This window comes from Taeniopygia guttata, chromosome 1A (genome assembly GCF_048771995.1).
Source record: "Taeniopygia guttata chromosome 1A, bTaeGut7.mat, whole genome shotgun sequence".
In the NCBI taxonomy this organism is placed as follows: Eukaryota; Metazoa; Chordata; class Aves; order Passeriformes; family Estrildidae; genus Taeniopygia; species Taeniopygia guttata.
Genome location: NC_133025.1, coordinates 54,419,101 through 54,436,896, shown reverse-complemented (window position 1 = coordinate 54,436,896; position 17,796 = coordinate 54,419,101). Strand labels below are relative to the sequence as shown.

The 17,796-nt window shown below is 39.7% G+C and overlaps 1 protein-coding gene across 11 annotated transcripts in view; it reads left to right on the top strand.

Moving 5' to 3' along the window:
- TBXAS1 (thromboxane A synthase 1) overlaps window positions 1-17,796 on the top strand; it is a 259,778-nt gene that overhangs the window by 125,702 nt on the left and 116,280 nt on the right. For 10 of the 11 annotated variants that reach the window (XM_072923497.1, XM_072923496.1, XM_072923495.1 and 7 more), the window contains one exon: window positions 6,694-6,790. In XM_072923497.1, the coding sequence (XP_072779598.1) occupies window positions 6,694-6,790 (97 nt within the window). Of the gene's footprint in view, window positions 1-5,562; window positions 5,819-6,693; window positions 6,791-17,796 lie in introns of those variants that run through there. The other variant, XM_030263225.4, reaches the window with a different exon arrangement.

Here is a 17,796-nt window from a genome sequence, read left to right as displayed (position 1 = left end):
TGTCATTTCTTATATGTGGGTAAATGTCATCTACTTCATTTCATGAATGAATTAACACAGCCATACAGAGGCTGTGTCTCCTGCACTGCTCACTTGGAAGGGGGAAGGGATTAGTAAATGTGTGTGACACCCTCAAGTTGCTAAACCCTGGGGTTAGAGATGCTCAGAAACAGATTTCCTTTGCACCCTGCTATAAGTTACTTGAAAGATTCTACCAAATCTGTACATTATAATGACCTCAATCATCCCTCTTTCACTTTGTTGTCAACATTAAATGTATTACTTTCATACCACAAGTCTCTTACTACACCTGACGAGGGAAGAACTCCTTTAAAAATAGCTGTGCTTTTAGTGGTGGGGAGAAGATAAATAATCCCAGAATTTTCTTCCCTCTTTTTGATACTTCCTTAAGCATGTCAGAAGGCAGAGGCCTTCTGGCAAGGTGCGAGTTTGAGATAGCACAGAGGTTCTTGGTATGTAGAAGATAGAATTTTTAATCCCAGGTGTGTGGACAAAGAGTTGGGTGCATAACCGTGCAGAGCACAGGAAGTATGTGTGAGCAAGCATTTTATGTTACATTATATTTTTAATGCACCCAGGAATTAAATTAATAGTCCTATGTGCTTCTTTTAAAGCTTTCATAACATGGAAAGAAATGTAGTTCATTGAAAAAGGAAACAAGGAACAATTTATTCTTAAGTAGAAATGAGTGTGGCCATGCCTCTTCTTTTCATGAATTTATACAATGGGTTGGATTAGTCCCTGGATGAGGTGTGTGTGTGTATTGGTAGAGCTGTGCTTTGAAACTTTTCTCTGTGCTTGAGACTTCTCAGTGCTACTGGGACTTCATTTTCATGTGCAGTAATTTCACCTGTTTTTAGGGTGTTGGTTTTTTTTGTTTGGTTGGTTTTTTTGGGTTTTTTTTGTTTGTTTGGGGTTTTTTGTTTGTTTGTTTTTGGTTTTTCTTCTTTTAAGTGTTAATGGATGTTTCATGGTTCTCTAATCTGGAGATACTCAACTTGTGAGGGCTTTGTAAAAGTCATCCAGGGAAGCACCTTGCCGACTAGAGTCACAGCTTAGGATGCAGAACAAATGATCCGGGAGTTAGTTCCTAGCCTTCCCAAAGATAGCTGGCATGCGATTTCCAGGTGTACATAGCAGCTGAGAAGCTCTGTTCCCACAAGGTATCAACAGGAAAAAAAAGGTGATTGCTGGCAATTCCCATCTCCTCCATACCTGACAGTCCCCCAGTTCCTCAGATGGAAAATGGAAGATGTTATTTTCCCCACTGTCACTTCAGGTTATTTAAGTTGTAAATAACAGGCCTAGAATAAGCTTTCTATGTATGAATATCTCCTGTCAAATTAGGATGTGGGGCTCTTGGAGACCTTTAGCTGCTAATATAACACAAATAATACTTGTGATACTTCACAAATTTGTCCCACTCCTTTCCTTTTCTCAGCCCAAACTAACCCTTTCTGTGCAGATTGTGTTTGGGTTTTGCAGCTGTTCATTATATATTGCTTAGTCCTACCACATCTGAATTGGCTTTGAGCACTGAGAGGGGATAGTGCTATGACAAATCAATTTGCTGGTCTCTGAAATAATTAAATCAGTAAGGAAGGACTTCAGGCTTCTTTTAAACAAGCATTGTGCTATTTGTTTTTACATTTCTGTGCCTGCAATGAAAGGGTGTCTCTAAACAAAAGAGGCAGAGTGATGGAGGAACTTCTTTTGAGGAAAAATTGCCTAAGGAAATCAGCCTTTTCCCATTGTATCTCTGTGTCTTTGTACACCTCTCCTTCTCCCCCCACTGGCTTGTTTTTTCTTTGTTCTTTGCTCTTCCCTGAAGAAAATAGTGATAATAAAATATTCTATTTTCATATGGCTCTACAGGTGATCTTTGTGTACTTTACCAGACCACAGCATAGAAAACAAAGCCTTGCTTATTGCCTAACAGCATATATATGTTTTATGATTTATGTGGTTATAATAAATGGGGCTGATAATAGATAGGAAGATCAAAGTCTTCTGTGAATTGACAGCAGCACTGTAAACAAGGTGAAAGGGTTGCAGGTGTTTCCCACATGGATGTTATACAAAAACATATGGCCCTTTGCCATAAGGTATTGTATGTACTCTCCACCTTCTCCTGTGCAGCAAGGCAACATTACTGTGAGCTTTGCTCAGACAGAAAAGCCATGGCTCAGGAGCTGGGAGACGCTGTTGGCAGCAGATGACTATGCAGTGTGGCCAGGATGATCTTGGGAGCATGATGCTAAATTGCTCTCTCAAATTAAAAGTAGCTGATTAATCCTCTGTGTCATCTGAGAGCGAAAATCTGCATTCTGGGGGGATCCCTGTCAAACATTGGGAAGGAAAATGATGGGCTGAAGTGTTTTAGGAGAGACTAGGCAGTCCAACGTACCCCTTGTCTCATCACTCCTACTTCAGCTCAGAGTTGGGCTTGGCAGGCATCTCTTGCCTCCATGGGTTATCTTCTGTGGCCCTGGCCATGGCAGGCACTAGGTGGGGTTGAGACATTTAGGCCACATCTCTGCAGAAAGCAACGGTGGTGCATGAGCAAACCTGCAGATATCATTGCTGGATTGCTGTTTATTCTTGTGGATAAAAGAAAAGATGTGTTTAGCGAATTACTAAATCATTGTAGAGAGGACTGCAACATCCTGGGTGAACCCTGAGCACAAGGTACTCATCTCTGTCTGTCTCATTAATTGCCTTAAGAGGGACGCTTGTCTGCTCTTAGGAGTGAAACTGCTGCAGCTGGGTGTGGAGGGTGTTTGTAGCCTCAGCAGTTATTGAAACACTTCTGATGAAATTTGGCTTATTTTATTCAATACCCTGTGATATAACCACCTCCTTGACCTGCAAGCCCCTTGGCAGTCTTTACTTTTTTCACAACTTCTGGGAATAGATCCATGCCCTCTGCTGAATGCTTGTAAAAGCCCTTTTGCCTGGCCTTCCTGGGGATGATGCAGCACAAGGCTGCTGGCTTGTGCACTGGCAGCCTGCTGGGACAATGGCTCCTCATTCACATTTTCATCTGCTGGAGGAAGCTCACACTGTACTTGTGCTGTTTATGTACTGGTGTCAGGTCTTTTCTGCCTCACCTTCCAATGGAGCTAAAGCTACTGGTCTAAAATGCGGATTTCTTTTGCTGTTTTGGAGGGCTGCAGTTTAAACTGAAATATAATAGAAATTGCCTCAACAGCATAACTTAATTAACCAATGCCTTGTCTACACAGGAAAATTTGTCTCCATGTGTGGGTTATGAAATTTATTTTTGCTGGTGTGGTAGTGTTACGACTGATTTCCATGTGGACAGAGATGCATCTCCCCAAGGGTGTCATACTATATGCATGAATTCTTGCTTCTCTGCAGGAGCAGGCCAGGTATTTCCAAGTATTTGCTTTACACCCTAAAAGCCCTAGATGAAACCATTATAAAGTGCTGGGCTAAGTGTAATGGTACTGTAGCTAAAGGTAGGACTTCTATGTGTGAATGAGCCCTGTGGAAAGATTAACCTAGGAAAAGTTAATAAAAAGTACTGTCCTAAATTATTCATGAATCCATTTGCAATGTACTTGCCCAGAGGCTTTTGTTTTTCTCAAATACTTATTTATTAAAATCTGACAAGAATATCAGGTTTTGTTCAATAATAAATCTAAATCTACATGAGACTAGTGATATCCTCATCCAGTAATACAGAATCAAAATGAAGTTACATGGCAGGGGTGGATATGTTATTTACTTGGGAAGAATAGATCATTGTTCAGGAGGATTTTATCTTTTACTCGCTATTTTGAAACAAGTGAAAAAAACCCAAAACACCTAGCTGGGAGATAGCCTCTTGTTTTGTAATTGAGGCCTTGATCCTACAAAGGATTTAAAATATATTAAAACTCAGTTAAGCATCTTTCTGGCAGCTTTTCAGGTTCCAAACCTGTGTTTGCTGAATGCAATAGCTCACGTGATCTTGTTTCACACTTAGTTCTATTTGTCCTTTTTTCTTAACTTCAGGGAAAGACCATGGAAGTAATGCTTTTGACTTATGAATTTTGACTTCCAGAGTATGCCCATATACAGCCTCATCTTTTTGTGTCCTAGAAAAGGCTGGAAAGATTGTATACAGAAAGGAGGAGAATGGAAAAAAGGCAGGAGGAGAGCTTTTGCTGGTTGAGATCCAATAATGTGTGTACTTTTTAGCAATCATTCCTTAAAAAAAGGCAGAACTTAGCTTAAAAATCAACTTAAGTAATTTGTTGTTTGTTTTTTTTTTTCCCTAGAATTTTCAATTTATTAGGTGTAGGGGATTTCGCCCCCACCCCTTCTTTTCCTTCTCTGCCTTAATTTATAACTGCATAAAGAAAGGAGAAGCAGGTGCCTATAGCTAGAAAGTTAGCGAAGAGTAAATAAAAAAGAGCGAGCTTAGCTGTGGAAACAGAACTGGGTGACTGGTCTGAGTTGGAGGATGATGAATAGATTTTGTTTGCATAAGCTTGGCTTGTGAGTCACTTTCTCATAAAAGAAGCTTGAGTAGGAGATGCTCCTGTCCCAAATTTTTAGTCCTGAATGCTTTCAAGCACAAAGCAGACTGTGACATAAAGACTCCTGCTGTGGGTAGCGTCCTGTTATCCCAGTGGACAGGAGCTGGAACTTTACAATTTCCCAGGTTTGAAATAAATTAGAAGTGTGTCTCTCTTACACACATATTTTCCTGATGTATGATGCATTGCCCCTTGCTGGTCAGCATTAAGCTGTCTCTGGGTAGACATAACCAGCTTCTGATTCAGATTTGGAATCTGATGTCAGGAAGTTGGTCCCTGTGAAAAGCTGTTTGTTGCAGGACCATCAGTCACTAACCAATAAATGTGACAGGGAACTTGCTTAACTTGGAGAGAGAAACAGAAAAGCCAGGTGTGAGCATGAGAGGTCAGTATTGGTGGCTGGTCATTCTGGGTGGGTTCAGAGCAGCGCATGTCTTTGTCTTGAGAGCTTGAGTTGCCTCTCTGATGCTAGAAAAACTGTACAAAGTACACACAAAAGTTGCATGTAGGGCATTATCCTCTTCTGCTAAAATCTGTGATCAAAACCCTCTTTAGTCTGAGGCATCATCTCTTTTTTATGCACCTATGAAGATTCTGAATAAAAGTTTGACCATTACAGACAGCTACTTTTGCTGTGATTGAACAAACTGGGAGGGGTGAATAACCTTTTGTAACAAGGGTTAAAAAACCTTTTTTTCCTCGTAGACCACACCACCCATGTCTAATATTCCAGTAGAGCCTGTGGGTTGCACTTGGGAAATAAAAGTTCCCTCTGGAAACCCACAAAAGAAGAAAAGATGATGTCTTCCTTCCTGAAGGAAGGATTGTGTTCTTTGCCATTTTTTTGTTACAAGTTTTGGTGGTAGGGTGGTCAAAATGAACTGTGCAACCTTGCTTTGGAATCAAGATATTTGTTACATTTGGTTGCCCTTGAAGAAATCAGGCTGCTGCAGCTTCATTGCCATGGGAACCCCTAGTTACTATATTTAATTCAGTCCAGGGTTTGCTTGTCTATTCAGTTGTTGCAGTGTAGACAGGTGATAAGCAATATATCGATACTGAGCTGTATCATACCAAAATGATTAGGCATGGATATTACTGTGGTATTGCAGCTTCTGTGGTATTGCTCCTGTGTTCTGCTGTAAGCAGCCTGGCTCTCCTGTGCCTGCCTCCAACCTCTTCTTCCTCTCTCCTGCTGGAGAAAAGACAGCACTGCCTGAATAGATTTTCTGGTCCAGTGATCAACAAAGGTAGGGACTGCAAGTGACCTCTACTTGTTGGTCATGCTTCTTCCTCCCCCAGCAGAGCAGCCAACCATCGAGTGCTTGTGGGCCTTGGAAGGAATGCTGCTGGAAAGGGAGCTCTGTGCCCCTAGAAGTTGTAGGGTTGGGACAGGTCCCAGTGACTCTGCAGCTTCCAAAATGGTGTGAAGGCCCAGAAGGGCAGAACCTGGCTCTACAAGGTCATACTGAAATGGGAGCAGGGAGGATAAAGTGTGTACAGGCAGAGACACCCCTATCACCTATTCTTCTTCTGAAATTTTACTAATACCCTTAGACTTGGTCAGACTTTTTTCCCCCTCTCTATTCATGTAATGTAAGGTTTGTCCTTGGCAATGCAGAGTCTGAGATGCACTCAGTTCCAATGCTAATAGAAGTGGTGGAAATGTGCTTTACTACAGTCACGCTGGGGGGACTCATTAGAGGTAGGGCTTAGCCATGAAAAGACATTTCATGTGGCTCATGTCAAGAAATGCAATTTTGTAGGACTGTCATGATTGTTTCAGTTGGCTTCTAATGTTTTGCTCCTCTACAGTTTGGTTTAGCGATACTACAGCACTTTGCACAGAATTCAGAATGAGCATAGAGTGTGTAAACCTTTCTGTTAAAATGTTGGCTGAATGATTAATCAGTAAAAGATTTTAAGCTGTTTCCTTTAAATTCCAGGTCCATGCATCCTTATTTAATAGTTGTGAGGGCTGGAAAGATACTGCTTTACCCAAGGAAATACATTTTCTGTGATATTTGTTCACTGCATGTATATTCGAGCAAAAAGAGATATTTTAGGGAAGGAGATAGTTCTCTGTGGTCACCATCTGCTAAAATTATTATTTTTTTCTTTCTAGGTATTACATTGGTTGCCAGATGTTTGTGGTGGTCTCCTCACCAGAGATGATCAAGCAAATCTTAGTGGCAGATTTTAGTAACTTCACCAACAGAGCTGTAAGTACATATAAAAGTTGGCTTTGTGGATGGAGTCGGTAGCACTGCTAATTTCAGCTCAGACCAAAAGTGGCTACAAGGAAGCTGGAAATAGAGGCAAAATTACAACATGGTTCAATAAGACCTTAAGCTATATACACTCAATATACACATTCAGTCAAAGATTCTTGTTACCAGAACACTCTGAGGATGAAAAGGGTGTCCTTAGAAGAGACACATTGTCCTTGTGACTGAAGCACCAGGTGGATATTGAAGAGAGGGTTTCCATATCCACTTACCACTGACTTCCTTTGAAATCTTTGGAAAATCCCTTACTAGCTCTCTTCCTCAGTTCTCAGTCTGTAACATGGAGATGGTATTATTTGCTTTCTCCCACACATGATCTGTTTTGTGCTTTTAGACTTCGCAGGGCAGGAGCAGTCTGCTTGGGACCAGGACATGCTTCCCACAGCTATTGTATATTAGTCATACCTGAAAATAGTAAATAGCAAAGAAGGAAGTTTGAGTTAGCAAGAATTTGTACATATGCTCTTGATTACACTCACCTTGGAAAGCTCATTATCAGGAGATGGTTAGAAGGAATAATGAGGGTGAATGACCAGAGTTCCAGCAGCTGCTCACCATTTTACAAGGAAATACTGCCACTGTGTGCTGCTTCAGTCCCATCCATTCCTTGCTTCCCTCTGGACCCTTTGTATGCTCAAACCTGCTCAGACAAACTCCCATGTGTACGGGAGGGCTTTTTGTGCCCTTGGGAAACATTTTTTTCTCTGATTAGCTGTCTGTCTCCTCTGTCCCTCTGATCCTCTCTGCAACCAGTCAGTCTGTTTGCAAACCTCTCATCACCTTTGCTTGCTTCTTTTGGTACATGAGTTTCACCTTGTGACTGCCTATATCTTACTTAATAACTTCTGGTACCAGCTGCCCCCCATTCTGCCCATAGCTCACACTTGAAAGGAAGTATATATTTTTAGACTTCTTAGGCTGAAGTTGTTATATGTGACGTGTGGCTTTTCCCCATTTTCTCTATACTTGAAGAAATTTTCCATCCCTTCCCTTCTTCCACCCCAAGCAGGAACCCTATTTCTTCCTGTCTGTAACTTCCCCATGCTTTTTTTCTTTATGTTTGGTAATAATAGACTGTGCCCACTACACCTAGCAGTAGCTGGTGATCAAGTAACACTGTCCTGAAATTAGAAAGCTTTCCTTTGAGGAGACACTCAGAGATTTGTTCTGCTCTTAACTTTAGTCAGCCTGGTCATTTGGATATATCTTTCTCTATATTGTCACACTTCTTAGTTGGTGAAATTTTTCTTCCTCTCCAGGCCTTTTTTATTCAGAGGTTTCTCTCTTTTTCTTGTGGTTGTACATCCATCTGTCACAGTCTGTCTGTAACATCTGTGTTCCTCTCTAAAATTCAGGCAGGTTGTGTCACTATAGGCCCTCTCTCCTTCTCTCTCCTTTTCTTGTTCTTCATTAGGGATCTGTTAGGTAGAGATGTCTCTGCAGGTTCACATAGTGCCCTTATAACTTGACTGTCCCCTGAATCATTTGTGGCTTTTCTGTACAACATCCTACTTTATTGATGAGGAACTGAGATATATATGGAGTGCCATCCCTGCCATTAACCAGAAAGCCTGTCAGATGAGAATTTAACTCCTAGCCCTATCTTTAGCAAAATTAGCAGTTTTCCCCCCATGCAGGGTTGCTATTTCTGTCTTGCTAAATGTCCATGAGTCTAAATCAAATTAACTTCCTTCATCTTACATGCTCTCATCTGCTTGTTCTATGGTCTTCTCACATAGCCACAGTCTTGGATAATTTCTCACTTTCCACTTTGTTCTCTTCTCTTCCAGCCATTGCTTTTCACTTATTGAAGGTAAGCAGCCTTCTATTTCTGTGTCTTTCCACATCTAACCTGAGGATCTTTCCTCCTCTGGAGTTTTCCCACAGGAAGCTGTCTCCTCTGTAATTTGCAGTCAGCTCTCTTGGGGAAGTATTTGGTTATTCTGTACACTAGTAATCCTACATGAATATAAATAATGCTGGATGGTACGTAAGGAAGGCCAGTGGAATTTATTCAGATGTGATTTGGGTTGTATGCAAATAATGATTGAAAGGTGAGAGTGAGAAAAGCACTTTCCAAGTAATAGAATTCTTTCTTATCACATTGACTGAATAAATGTCATTTTAAGACTTTTAATAGGGTTGCTTCTGTTTGTATATTTTAAAATTAGTCGAAGCAAGCTCCTCTACTTTGAGTGAAGGCTTCTATTTGCTAGTGGAGAATTCAAAATGCTAAAAAGATCCCCCAGCTTTATTTTATGAATTCTTTCCCCAGTGAAGAGTGGTTATAGAACTGACTTTGGAGTCAGTGCTGTTCACAAAGCTAGGCCAATATATTCCAGTCCAGACATGGCACATGCCTATTATTTCAACCCAAAACCTTTTTTTTAAGTTTACGTTTTAAAGTATCAGCCTTTTAGGCTGAGAGGATGGGAAAGCAGGTGAGACCATAGGGTTTGAACAGGTCTTAGGAAAACACACTTGTGCTTTTCTTTTCTGGCCTCCCCAGGTGTATTTCCAAAATCAAGATTTGTACTTCATCCACCAGAGTGAAATGTGATTTATCTAACCTAGAATGCCTCGAAGAGAGATTATTCTCTCTGTAGCAGTTGTAGAAACTGTAGGTTAACAAATTGTCACCGAGTTTCAGGATATTCAGGACTAATTCTAAAAGCAAAGTGTAGAAAAACTTATATTCCATGTTTGGATTTCTGCTTTTTCAATTAATTGTAAATTATATACATATTTGATTAAGAAACAATGGGGAATCAAACTTGTGAAGGGCTGAAAACAGTGGATTTATTAGCAGAAGCCAGTAAGATGATGAATCAGTGAATTCTGACAGCTTTTATTAAAGCTGTCTGTAATGTGATGTCATGCCTTTGAGTGCTCGTAAGCAGGATGACCTTAATCTGGGATTGTGCACTTGTGGACTCCCTTCTGGGAAGTCATCAGAAGGCCTTTATGGAATGAGAATGGTTTTAATCTGCTGAGAGGATTCTTTTGGAAGCATGTGTCATGTCTCTGCATCCTGATAGACCCATACCATTTGTGTCTTCTCACACATTGAACCTGTCTGCTCACTCACAAAGTAGATCTTGCATGTGAACACAAGCTAAACTGCTCTTCATTTTATGTTTCCCTTTGATACTGTATGTTTCACATCTTTACTATGGCTATCTGTTGAAAATTGCTACAAAAAGTCTTTTCTATTCTCCCACAATCTTCTCTTGTTTCTGAATTACTGGTTAATAATTCTTACAAAAGAAGTGTTTGATGAATGAAGATCAAATCTGCATTAAGGTTCACTTCCTTTTAGAGCAAGCAACCAAGTCTAGCACACAGGCTGTTACTGCCTTGTAGGCACAGGGTTATATGTATTGTTAACTGTATAATCACAGGAAGGCAATAATGACACTCTGCTTTCCCATTTAATTTAGTCTCAATTAACATAAGCGTTAGAGCCATTCAAGACCTAAAATGTCTGCTGTAATATACCTTCATACTTGAGGCATATGAAGCCTTTTCCTCATCTTTTTAATTATGGTTGAAGAAGAAAATATGAAAATTACTTTATATACCTTCTGTCAAAAAATATGGAATTAATTTTAATTTAAGTTAACCATGGAAACCTCAGCCAGCATTTAGGCAGAACTGTGCTGGAGTAAATGATACCTTTTTCTTACTACTGTGTTGTCTCTTGAATAGAAGCTTCCTTTTAACAGCACTAAGACCAATTTTAACTTCATTACTGTATTGCAAGTGCGATAGGATTATGATGTTTGTTGCATTCTTCCAGGTGGGATAATGATACATAATCTGTTTTCAGATTGTTTTTAATTCTGCATTGAAAATTTGTTTTTCAATTAGGACTTGAGAATCATTCAAGTGCACTTTTAAAAATGTAGGGACAGGATGTTAAGATGGAACAATGTGGAGAGGAACATTACCTAGTACATAATTAAAATAATTCAGATGGCTGTAAAAATATTTCCTAGAAATGTGGATTCAGTGAGCCCCAAGGCAAAGGTAGGTACTGGCTAAGCTTGCCAGGAGTTGGTGCTCTGCCAGGATTCATGTGGCTATCACAAGTGGAAACTAGTGGTTGATTCAGACCAAATCCTTAAATCTACCTGCCAACCAGCTGGAGGAGAGTGACACTTTTAAATTCAAAAATCTACACCAATTCCAGTTGCTGTAAGAAAACATCATAATTTTCTCATCAGAAGCTTTGCTGCTACAGTGGTACAAATAATAAGGAATTAACAGCAAACAACAATGAGGTGATAAAAATAAGAATAAAAAAGTACTTGAGTTGCTTGAGCTTCTTTTCTTTCTGCTTGTCTTTTTTTTCCTCTTCATCTTTGAGCTGATCCATGTAAGATATGATTATTCTTTTCACATGAATAATTTGTCTGTTACATTAAGCTGTTTCATCATCATCCATATTTTGGTAAACTTATAAAGTTTAGGGTTATCTAGAGCATTAAATAAAATGCTACCACCAAGTAGGAAGGAACCTATTTTCTGCATTTTGTTCAGTTGTGGTCCAGAATTCCTGATGTATCCCTGAACTGGCTGTTCTTTCTGGTCTCTTGCTAGAGGAAAGAAAACTGTGTATTACTGTATCAAAAGATCTATCTAAATTTGATACAAGATGCCCTCCAGAGGTCCCTTCTAAACTCAGCCATCCTGTAATTCTGTGAATTTTGGGTCAGGACCTCAGTCAGCAGAAATCAACATATTAACTTCAGATGACTCTAAACTGACTGATAATGATTAAGTGTCTCCAGAGCAGGACTGGGATGTTACAACTGGCTTCAAACAGCTCTGCTCAGGAACTGGCTGGTGCACATCTGTGCTCTTCACCTTCTGCAAGTAAAGGATCATTTGCATGTCCTGTGCAAGATCTTTTTTGTAGCCTTCTGCCTTGACTTTCAGAGAACAGGCATCAGCCCTGCTGATGTGCTGACTTCCAGTAAACAGTGATAATTCAGTTGTGTATCCTAACCCTGAGTCTTATCCAGCTTATGGACTGGGCTGTTTCTTCCATCTCTCTCACAAATACAGTTTATTTTGAAAAATCCACCAACATACTCATTTGGAGGCATGTAATGTAAAAATAGTTAAGGGATGAAAAGTTTTACAGTCTTTTCAAAAGACACATATGCATGCTGCCTTGACCCTGTACCCTTTGGTTGTTTGGTTTAGAAATGTTTCTTTTCTTTGAGTTAAACTTCCTAGGATTATTTCTGGTTGTGTCAATGCCATCGTCATTCTTTCATGTGAATTTCTTTGTTTACTTAGAAATTATTGTTTTAAAGTTCAATGGACTCAGTTTGTAAACAGATGATGAATGAACTTCACTGGAAGCTTACATTTGCATGGGCACAGGGTTTGGAGCACCAGTGTGACAGCAGGCAAGTCAGTACTTGGAAAATTATTCAAACAAATTAGAAAACATGGCTGATATATATATATACAATGAGATCTTCATTTTTCCACGCTTTAAATTGACCATTCAGTGGGATGGCTTAGTACACAACTGATGATCTGGTGTGTGCGAATGGTTTGATTATTTTGATTGTGATATTTAGTTTTGAATACATGCTGGGTTTTTTGGCTGCAGAGAGAAGGATTGTGCTTTACATTTTTTACTGCTTCACTCTGTTCAGATTTTTTTTTTTTTCATTTTCCACTCCTTCATTATGTTTCATTTGCTTTTTGTTTGGTTAATACAGGACATGGAAGGTGGCTGGCATAACACCTCTGGAGCCAGCATGTCCCATGATTAGTTGCTATGTCTGCATGTGACCTTGAATACATATCTGTGTGTATTTATGGATGCATACAGATGCACATATATTGATTCGGGATCTCCTTTTGATTTGATGAGAGGCTGAGTCTCTATTCCATTCTCTAGAGCTCTGTAGACATCAATTGTGCCACATCTTATTATGGAAATGTCACAAAATATGCCTCTTTGTGCATGGCATGGTGGCATTTCAGTTTCTGATGCAGTAAAGTCATCATGCCTGATGGCAGGCTGTGCCTTGAACATCCAGTTGTTTGTGATACAGAGCAGTGATGTTCTTCCCTACCTCCCTGGCCTTGTAGGACAAATCCAAGTATCAATCCTGCCACATGTGCAGTAAGCCTTGGTCTCACTGAGCTGAGAATATTTGGTGCTTCCAAAAATCATTCTGTGCCTTGGGAGGATAAGTGAAAAGGTGTCCAAGCAGTGAATTTATTAAGATTTACTTTTTTTGCCTACCAGTTTTATACAGCTTCTAGATCATAGCTGGTTTGAAATCTTGTCTGGTACAGCATCAGTATAGAAAGGGAATCATGTTAGCAGGGAATGAATTTGTCTGTATGTCAGTTTTCTATTTAATATTGATTTGTTTGACTGCATATTTGTGGGTGCTGTTGTACAGCCACGTGACCCCAGATGCCTGAATGGTTTTCCAGTGCCAGGAAGCTGAGCAAGAGCTCTTATCCTTGTTTTGACCCGATGGTTCAGGAGCACTGAGGGTAAACAACCCTAATATCTGCTTTCTTTCCCAAGTGTGTCTCCATGGCTGTCTTCTAGATATACTAGAATACCTTTCTAGCTTGGTCAATGTATATGTAACTATTTTACTGCCTTCTATACCTCGTAAACACACTTTTAATTCTGTATTTCCTTTTTTCTTTCCCTTTTTTGCTTTGAGAGCTTGCAGGTTAATTTTTCTGAGCAATTAAATTCAGTTTTGTTTAAATGTTTTAAAGTAGCAGTGCATATGCTTGCAGTAGACACTCGAAAATTAAAATAATAAATATTGAGAGGGTCATTTCTTTCACACTGTCTTTTTATGCATGCACAACAAATTGTCTCTTATTCCCCATATGCTGAAGCTAATAGCACAAAACTAATGTTATCAAATGATCACTGTTATTGACTGTAAAATTAATCAGACTTTGGCTTCAGTTACCCTTAAAGAAAGGACTGATATATTAGTAGACTGTGTCCTGTGAGCCACCTGATCCTCTGAATCCCAGTTGGGACGAGGTCTGGTTTTGTGATTAGGGCTCTAGGTCAGGACTTAGGAGCTCTGAGCTCAGTTTTTAGCTTTCCTACAGAATTCCTGTGTTCACAAGGGCAAACCATTTAGGAAGTGCTTTGTCACCTTAAAAAATGTAAAAGAATATGTTGGGAATTTCCAGCTGAAGTGTATCATTAGCGAATATTAGTGCTTCAGGACTGATGGCAATGGGTTGGGATTTGGTTTATCTGTTCATTCAAATGATTGTGGTGGGAGGGTTTTATGTTTGTTCTTAAAAGATGCTTCAGAAATGCAGATTAAAAAGTTTTAATGAAAAGTGTTTCCCCCCCCCCCCTTTTAAGTAAGTTTCTACTTTGAAGTATTAAAAAAATCTAAGGTAGGAAAGTTAGCATTATCAGATTTAATTGAGTGTGTAGAGGGTCAGCATCTCAAATTTGTAATTTTTATTTGTGATTCCAATTTAGAACAGGAAACCAAATGAAACCTGTGTCCTGTGGGAGAACTCATTTGTCTTTACCTTTGGAACACCTGGCACCTGCTTCTACTGACCTCTCGTCCTGGTTCTGGCCAGGACAGGGTTAAGTTTTTTGAGTAGCTGGCAGGGAGCATGGCCAGGACCCTGAGGTTATTCTATGCCACACCATTGCCAGGGGTGGGGAAAGGTACTCTCTTCTGGGGAGAAGGGGTTCCTTCTGGTCAAATAAACGTGGTGGAAGGAGCCATCCAGTATTGTCTATTTTTGGGATGTTTCCATGTGAATCCTTTCTTTTCTTGCACCCTCACTGGTATTGTTGCTGTTACTGTTTGTTTTCTTATCTCACTGCTGTCTCCAGTAAATTACTCTCTCTCAACCCATGATTTTTACCTTTTCTACCTCCAGTTCCCATCTACATCCTGCTGCAGGAAAAGGGAGAGGGGAAAGCAGGGGAGCAGGAGGGTGGCAGTGTGGTTTGGGGAATCTCAGTGGGGGCACAGAATTGGGGAGAACCACTCCTAAATCACAACTCCACAATTCATAAAAAGATGTCAGCGTTTGCTTGCATCTATTCACGTTCTTACTTCTCATTTAATTCAGTGGGCCATGACTGTGTATTTACACAAGTATGTTTATTCTGTCTGGAATTGGGATATTCCCTTAAATGGGAGATGTTGTTTTCTCTTTACCTCTCATAGAAAAGACGGTGAACACAGTCTCTTCTCAAACATTTGAATATTCAATAAAGACTTGTGAAAGTTTAGGAAGGTGTAAATAACAGTAGGCTGGAGTGCCACAGAACAGCTTTACAGATTAAATCAATCTTTAAACACTGACTGTAGTCAAATCCAATTAATTTGAGGATGATCTTGTTGACTGACTTGAAGATACCCTCTAACAGACAATGTATTTATATTGAGTGGTGACTTAGGCAGTTTGCTGTTTGAGGAAGGTTTCCTGTGTTGCTGTGGCTGGAGGAAACTCTCAGTCTATTCCCCAGCAGTGGTGCCAGACTGTAGCTGGGTTTGGAGAAAGCCACACTTCCAGTGAGGCTGATATCTTTACTGGCTAACATATTGTTGTCTAGGTAGATAATACGAATTTGTTTTCTTAAGAGTTATGAATCTCTGATTGAGTAAACAAACACTAATATTTTTCACATTTCCAGGTAAGATTGCAAATAAAACTGATTCCTCCTGTGTGAAGGGCTGGCGGTAATGGTGGAAACAGATCAGTTACACACATGAAATACAAAATTTAAACTTTCCACTTTTTCTTTTTTCCAGGCATGGGTTGTCTGTTTTCAAATGCTATGGGCCATAAACCTTGGCAATATAAAAGCAATGCAGTTGACTGTAAGGAAGATAGAAGTCTTAAAAACAAGTTTCCTCTTTCCTTGCCGCCCCCCCCCCCAAACCATGGAGAAATGATGAGTCAGCACATTGAGACTGCAGCTGATGCTGAGATGCAGAGTCATATTATTTTTCACAGGAGTTATTATGAAATGAGTTCTTTTTCAGCATGGTTCTAAGTATTTGAATCCATCCCTGAGCCTTTCTCTGGTTTATTAATGGGCTGCAGTGCTGCCATCACCATGGTATCCTGCTACCTCTTCCCCTGTGAAGACAGCAAAAGCACATGATGAAATTTACATTTTTAATTCTCTACTCTCCATGCCTGTACACATAAAAATTCTTTACAAAACCATGGAAGAACACAAACTCAAGGACAATCCAGCATCAAGAAGTGACTTGGGTTGCTGTGTTGCTTTGTTACTTCTTAGTGCTCTCCCTTTCTGCTGATACACTGCAGCCATCGGTGGTTCAATACCTGCTCCTAGGTAGACACCACAACACCAGATGGATTACGTACTTTACAGCACTGATAGTGCCTGATAATGTGTGCAAATCTCCCTTTCACTGCTTGTTCAAGGCAGTCAAGAAATACTGAATACAGCTGTACATAATTACGCTTCTTTTGAAGCTAAATCAGCCTGTGAAATTTCTGTTCCTGGAAAATGGTCAAAATTAGTAAATAAAAAACCCAACAAAACAAACAAACAAAAAAACCCCAAACCCTTTGCATGTGCTTAGTTAATGGTATACTGTGACATTCTGTTTCCTAAATGCAAGGCTTCCCTGCCAAACTGTTGAGATTTGAAAGTGTGGGGTGGGGGGCGGGGGGGAAATACTGCATAATGAAACTACAAAAAGGTGATTTTGCTGCAGGTGCATGAAGATGCTGATTTGACAATATGAAGTGCATATACATTGTTTGTGCCATGAGGACTTAGTATAGGACCAAGTATGTGTGTGTCTTTATGTGTCACAGTGTCACTCCCTCTCTTTGCCCACTCCCTGTTCCTTTCACATATTTGAGTTACTGTGAGGTCAGCTTTTGAAATGAGCTGTTTTGGCTTGTTTATTCTCACCTCTGTTTTCTTCTTTATTCAATTGTTCTGCAAGATTTCCTTTTCTAAACAACGGAAGAGGACAAGATCAGGGTATTACTAGGATTTGCTTCCCTTCCCCCAGTTTTTTCTCCTGTTGAAACTTGCCAATCACTTTTGAAGCCTACATTGGGCTTTTCTGCAGCACAGGAGATATCATTAAGGCTTTAAACCCACTAATGAGGGAAATGTGCGCTGCTTGAAGGCTCCTGCAATATTAACTACATCCAATTATGTTAGGTAAATGTATGAGTATAGTCAAAACAGGATGAAAGCATATCTTTCTATTCAGGCCAAAAGCAGTCTTCTGAGCCAATCTTTCATCAAACCTGCATTGGCTATTTATTTACTGGGTTTGCAGCACTTTTTTTAAAATACTGAATAATAACATCGAAGGGAAACAACACTTACAGGCGGGAAAAGACTATCTAATCCCAGGGCTCTGTTCCTTGTTTAAAAAACATGTTTTTCTGTTGGATAAAATATGTGAAATATTAAGTCTGATTAATATTTTTTCTTGTTTAAATACATTATTGCTTCCTTATCTAATCCCACCCTTAGCTGACTGTGTTATGAGTAGTTGGAGTGCAAATGCAGTTTTTGCTGGTCTTTGGTGGTCCTGACTTTTGATTTCTGTTGATTTGTTGGGGTTTTTTTTAAAGGGAAATTCAACTTATCCTACTTCTTTGGACATTCGCTGTGAGAATATTTTTTTGGAAACTTATTCAGTTTAATATCACAGGTTTTTAAAAGTCTCTCATTTGTGACTTCTGAAACTATTACTTGACAGTAGTAGCTTGGTGGTTTTGTTTACAATTTTCTTCATTTTCCTTATTTTTGACATATTGTAGGGTGTCATGTCCTTTGAGTCTTGCCTTTCTCAGTCTGCTTTTGTTTAGAAGAGTAATTAGTTTGTCACTTGTTCCAGAACTGACATAGGCTCAGATCACAGCACCTGAGTTGGCATTTT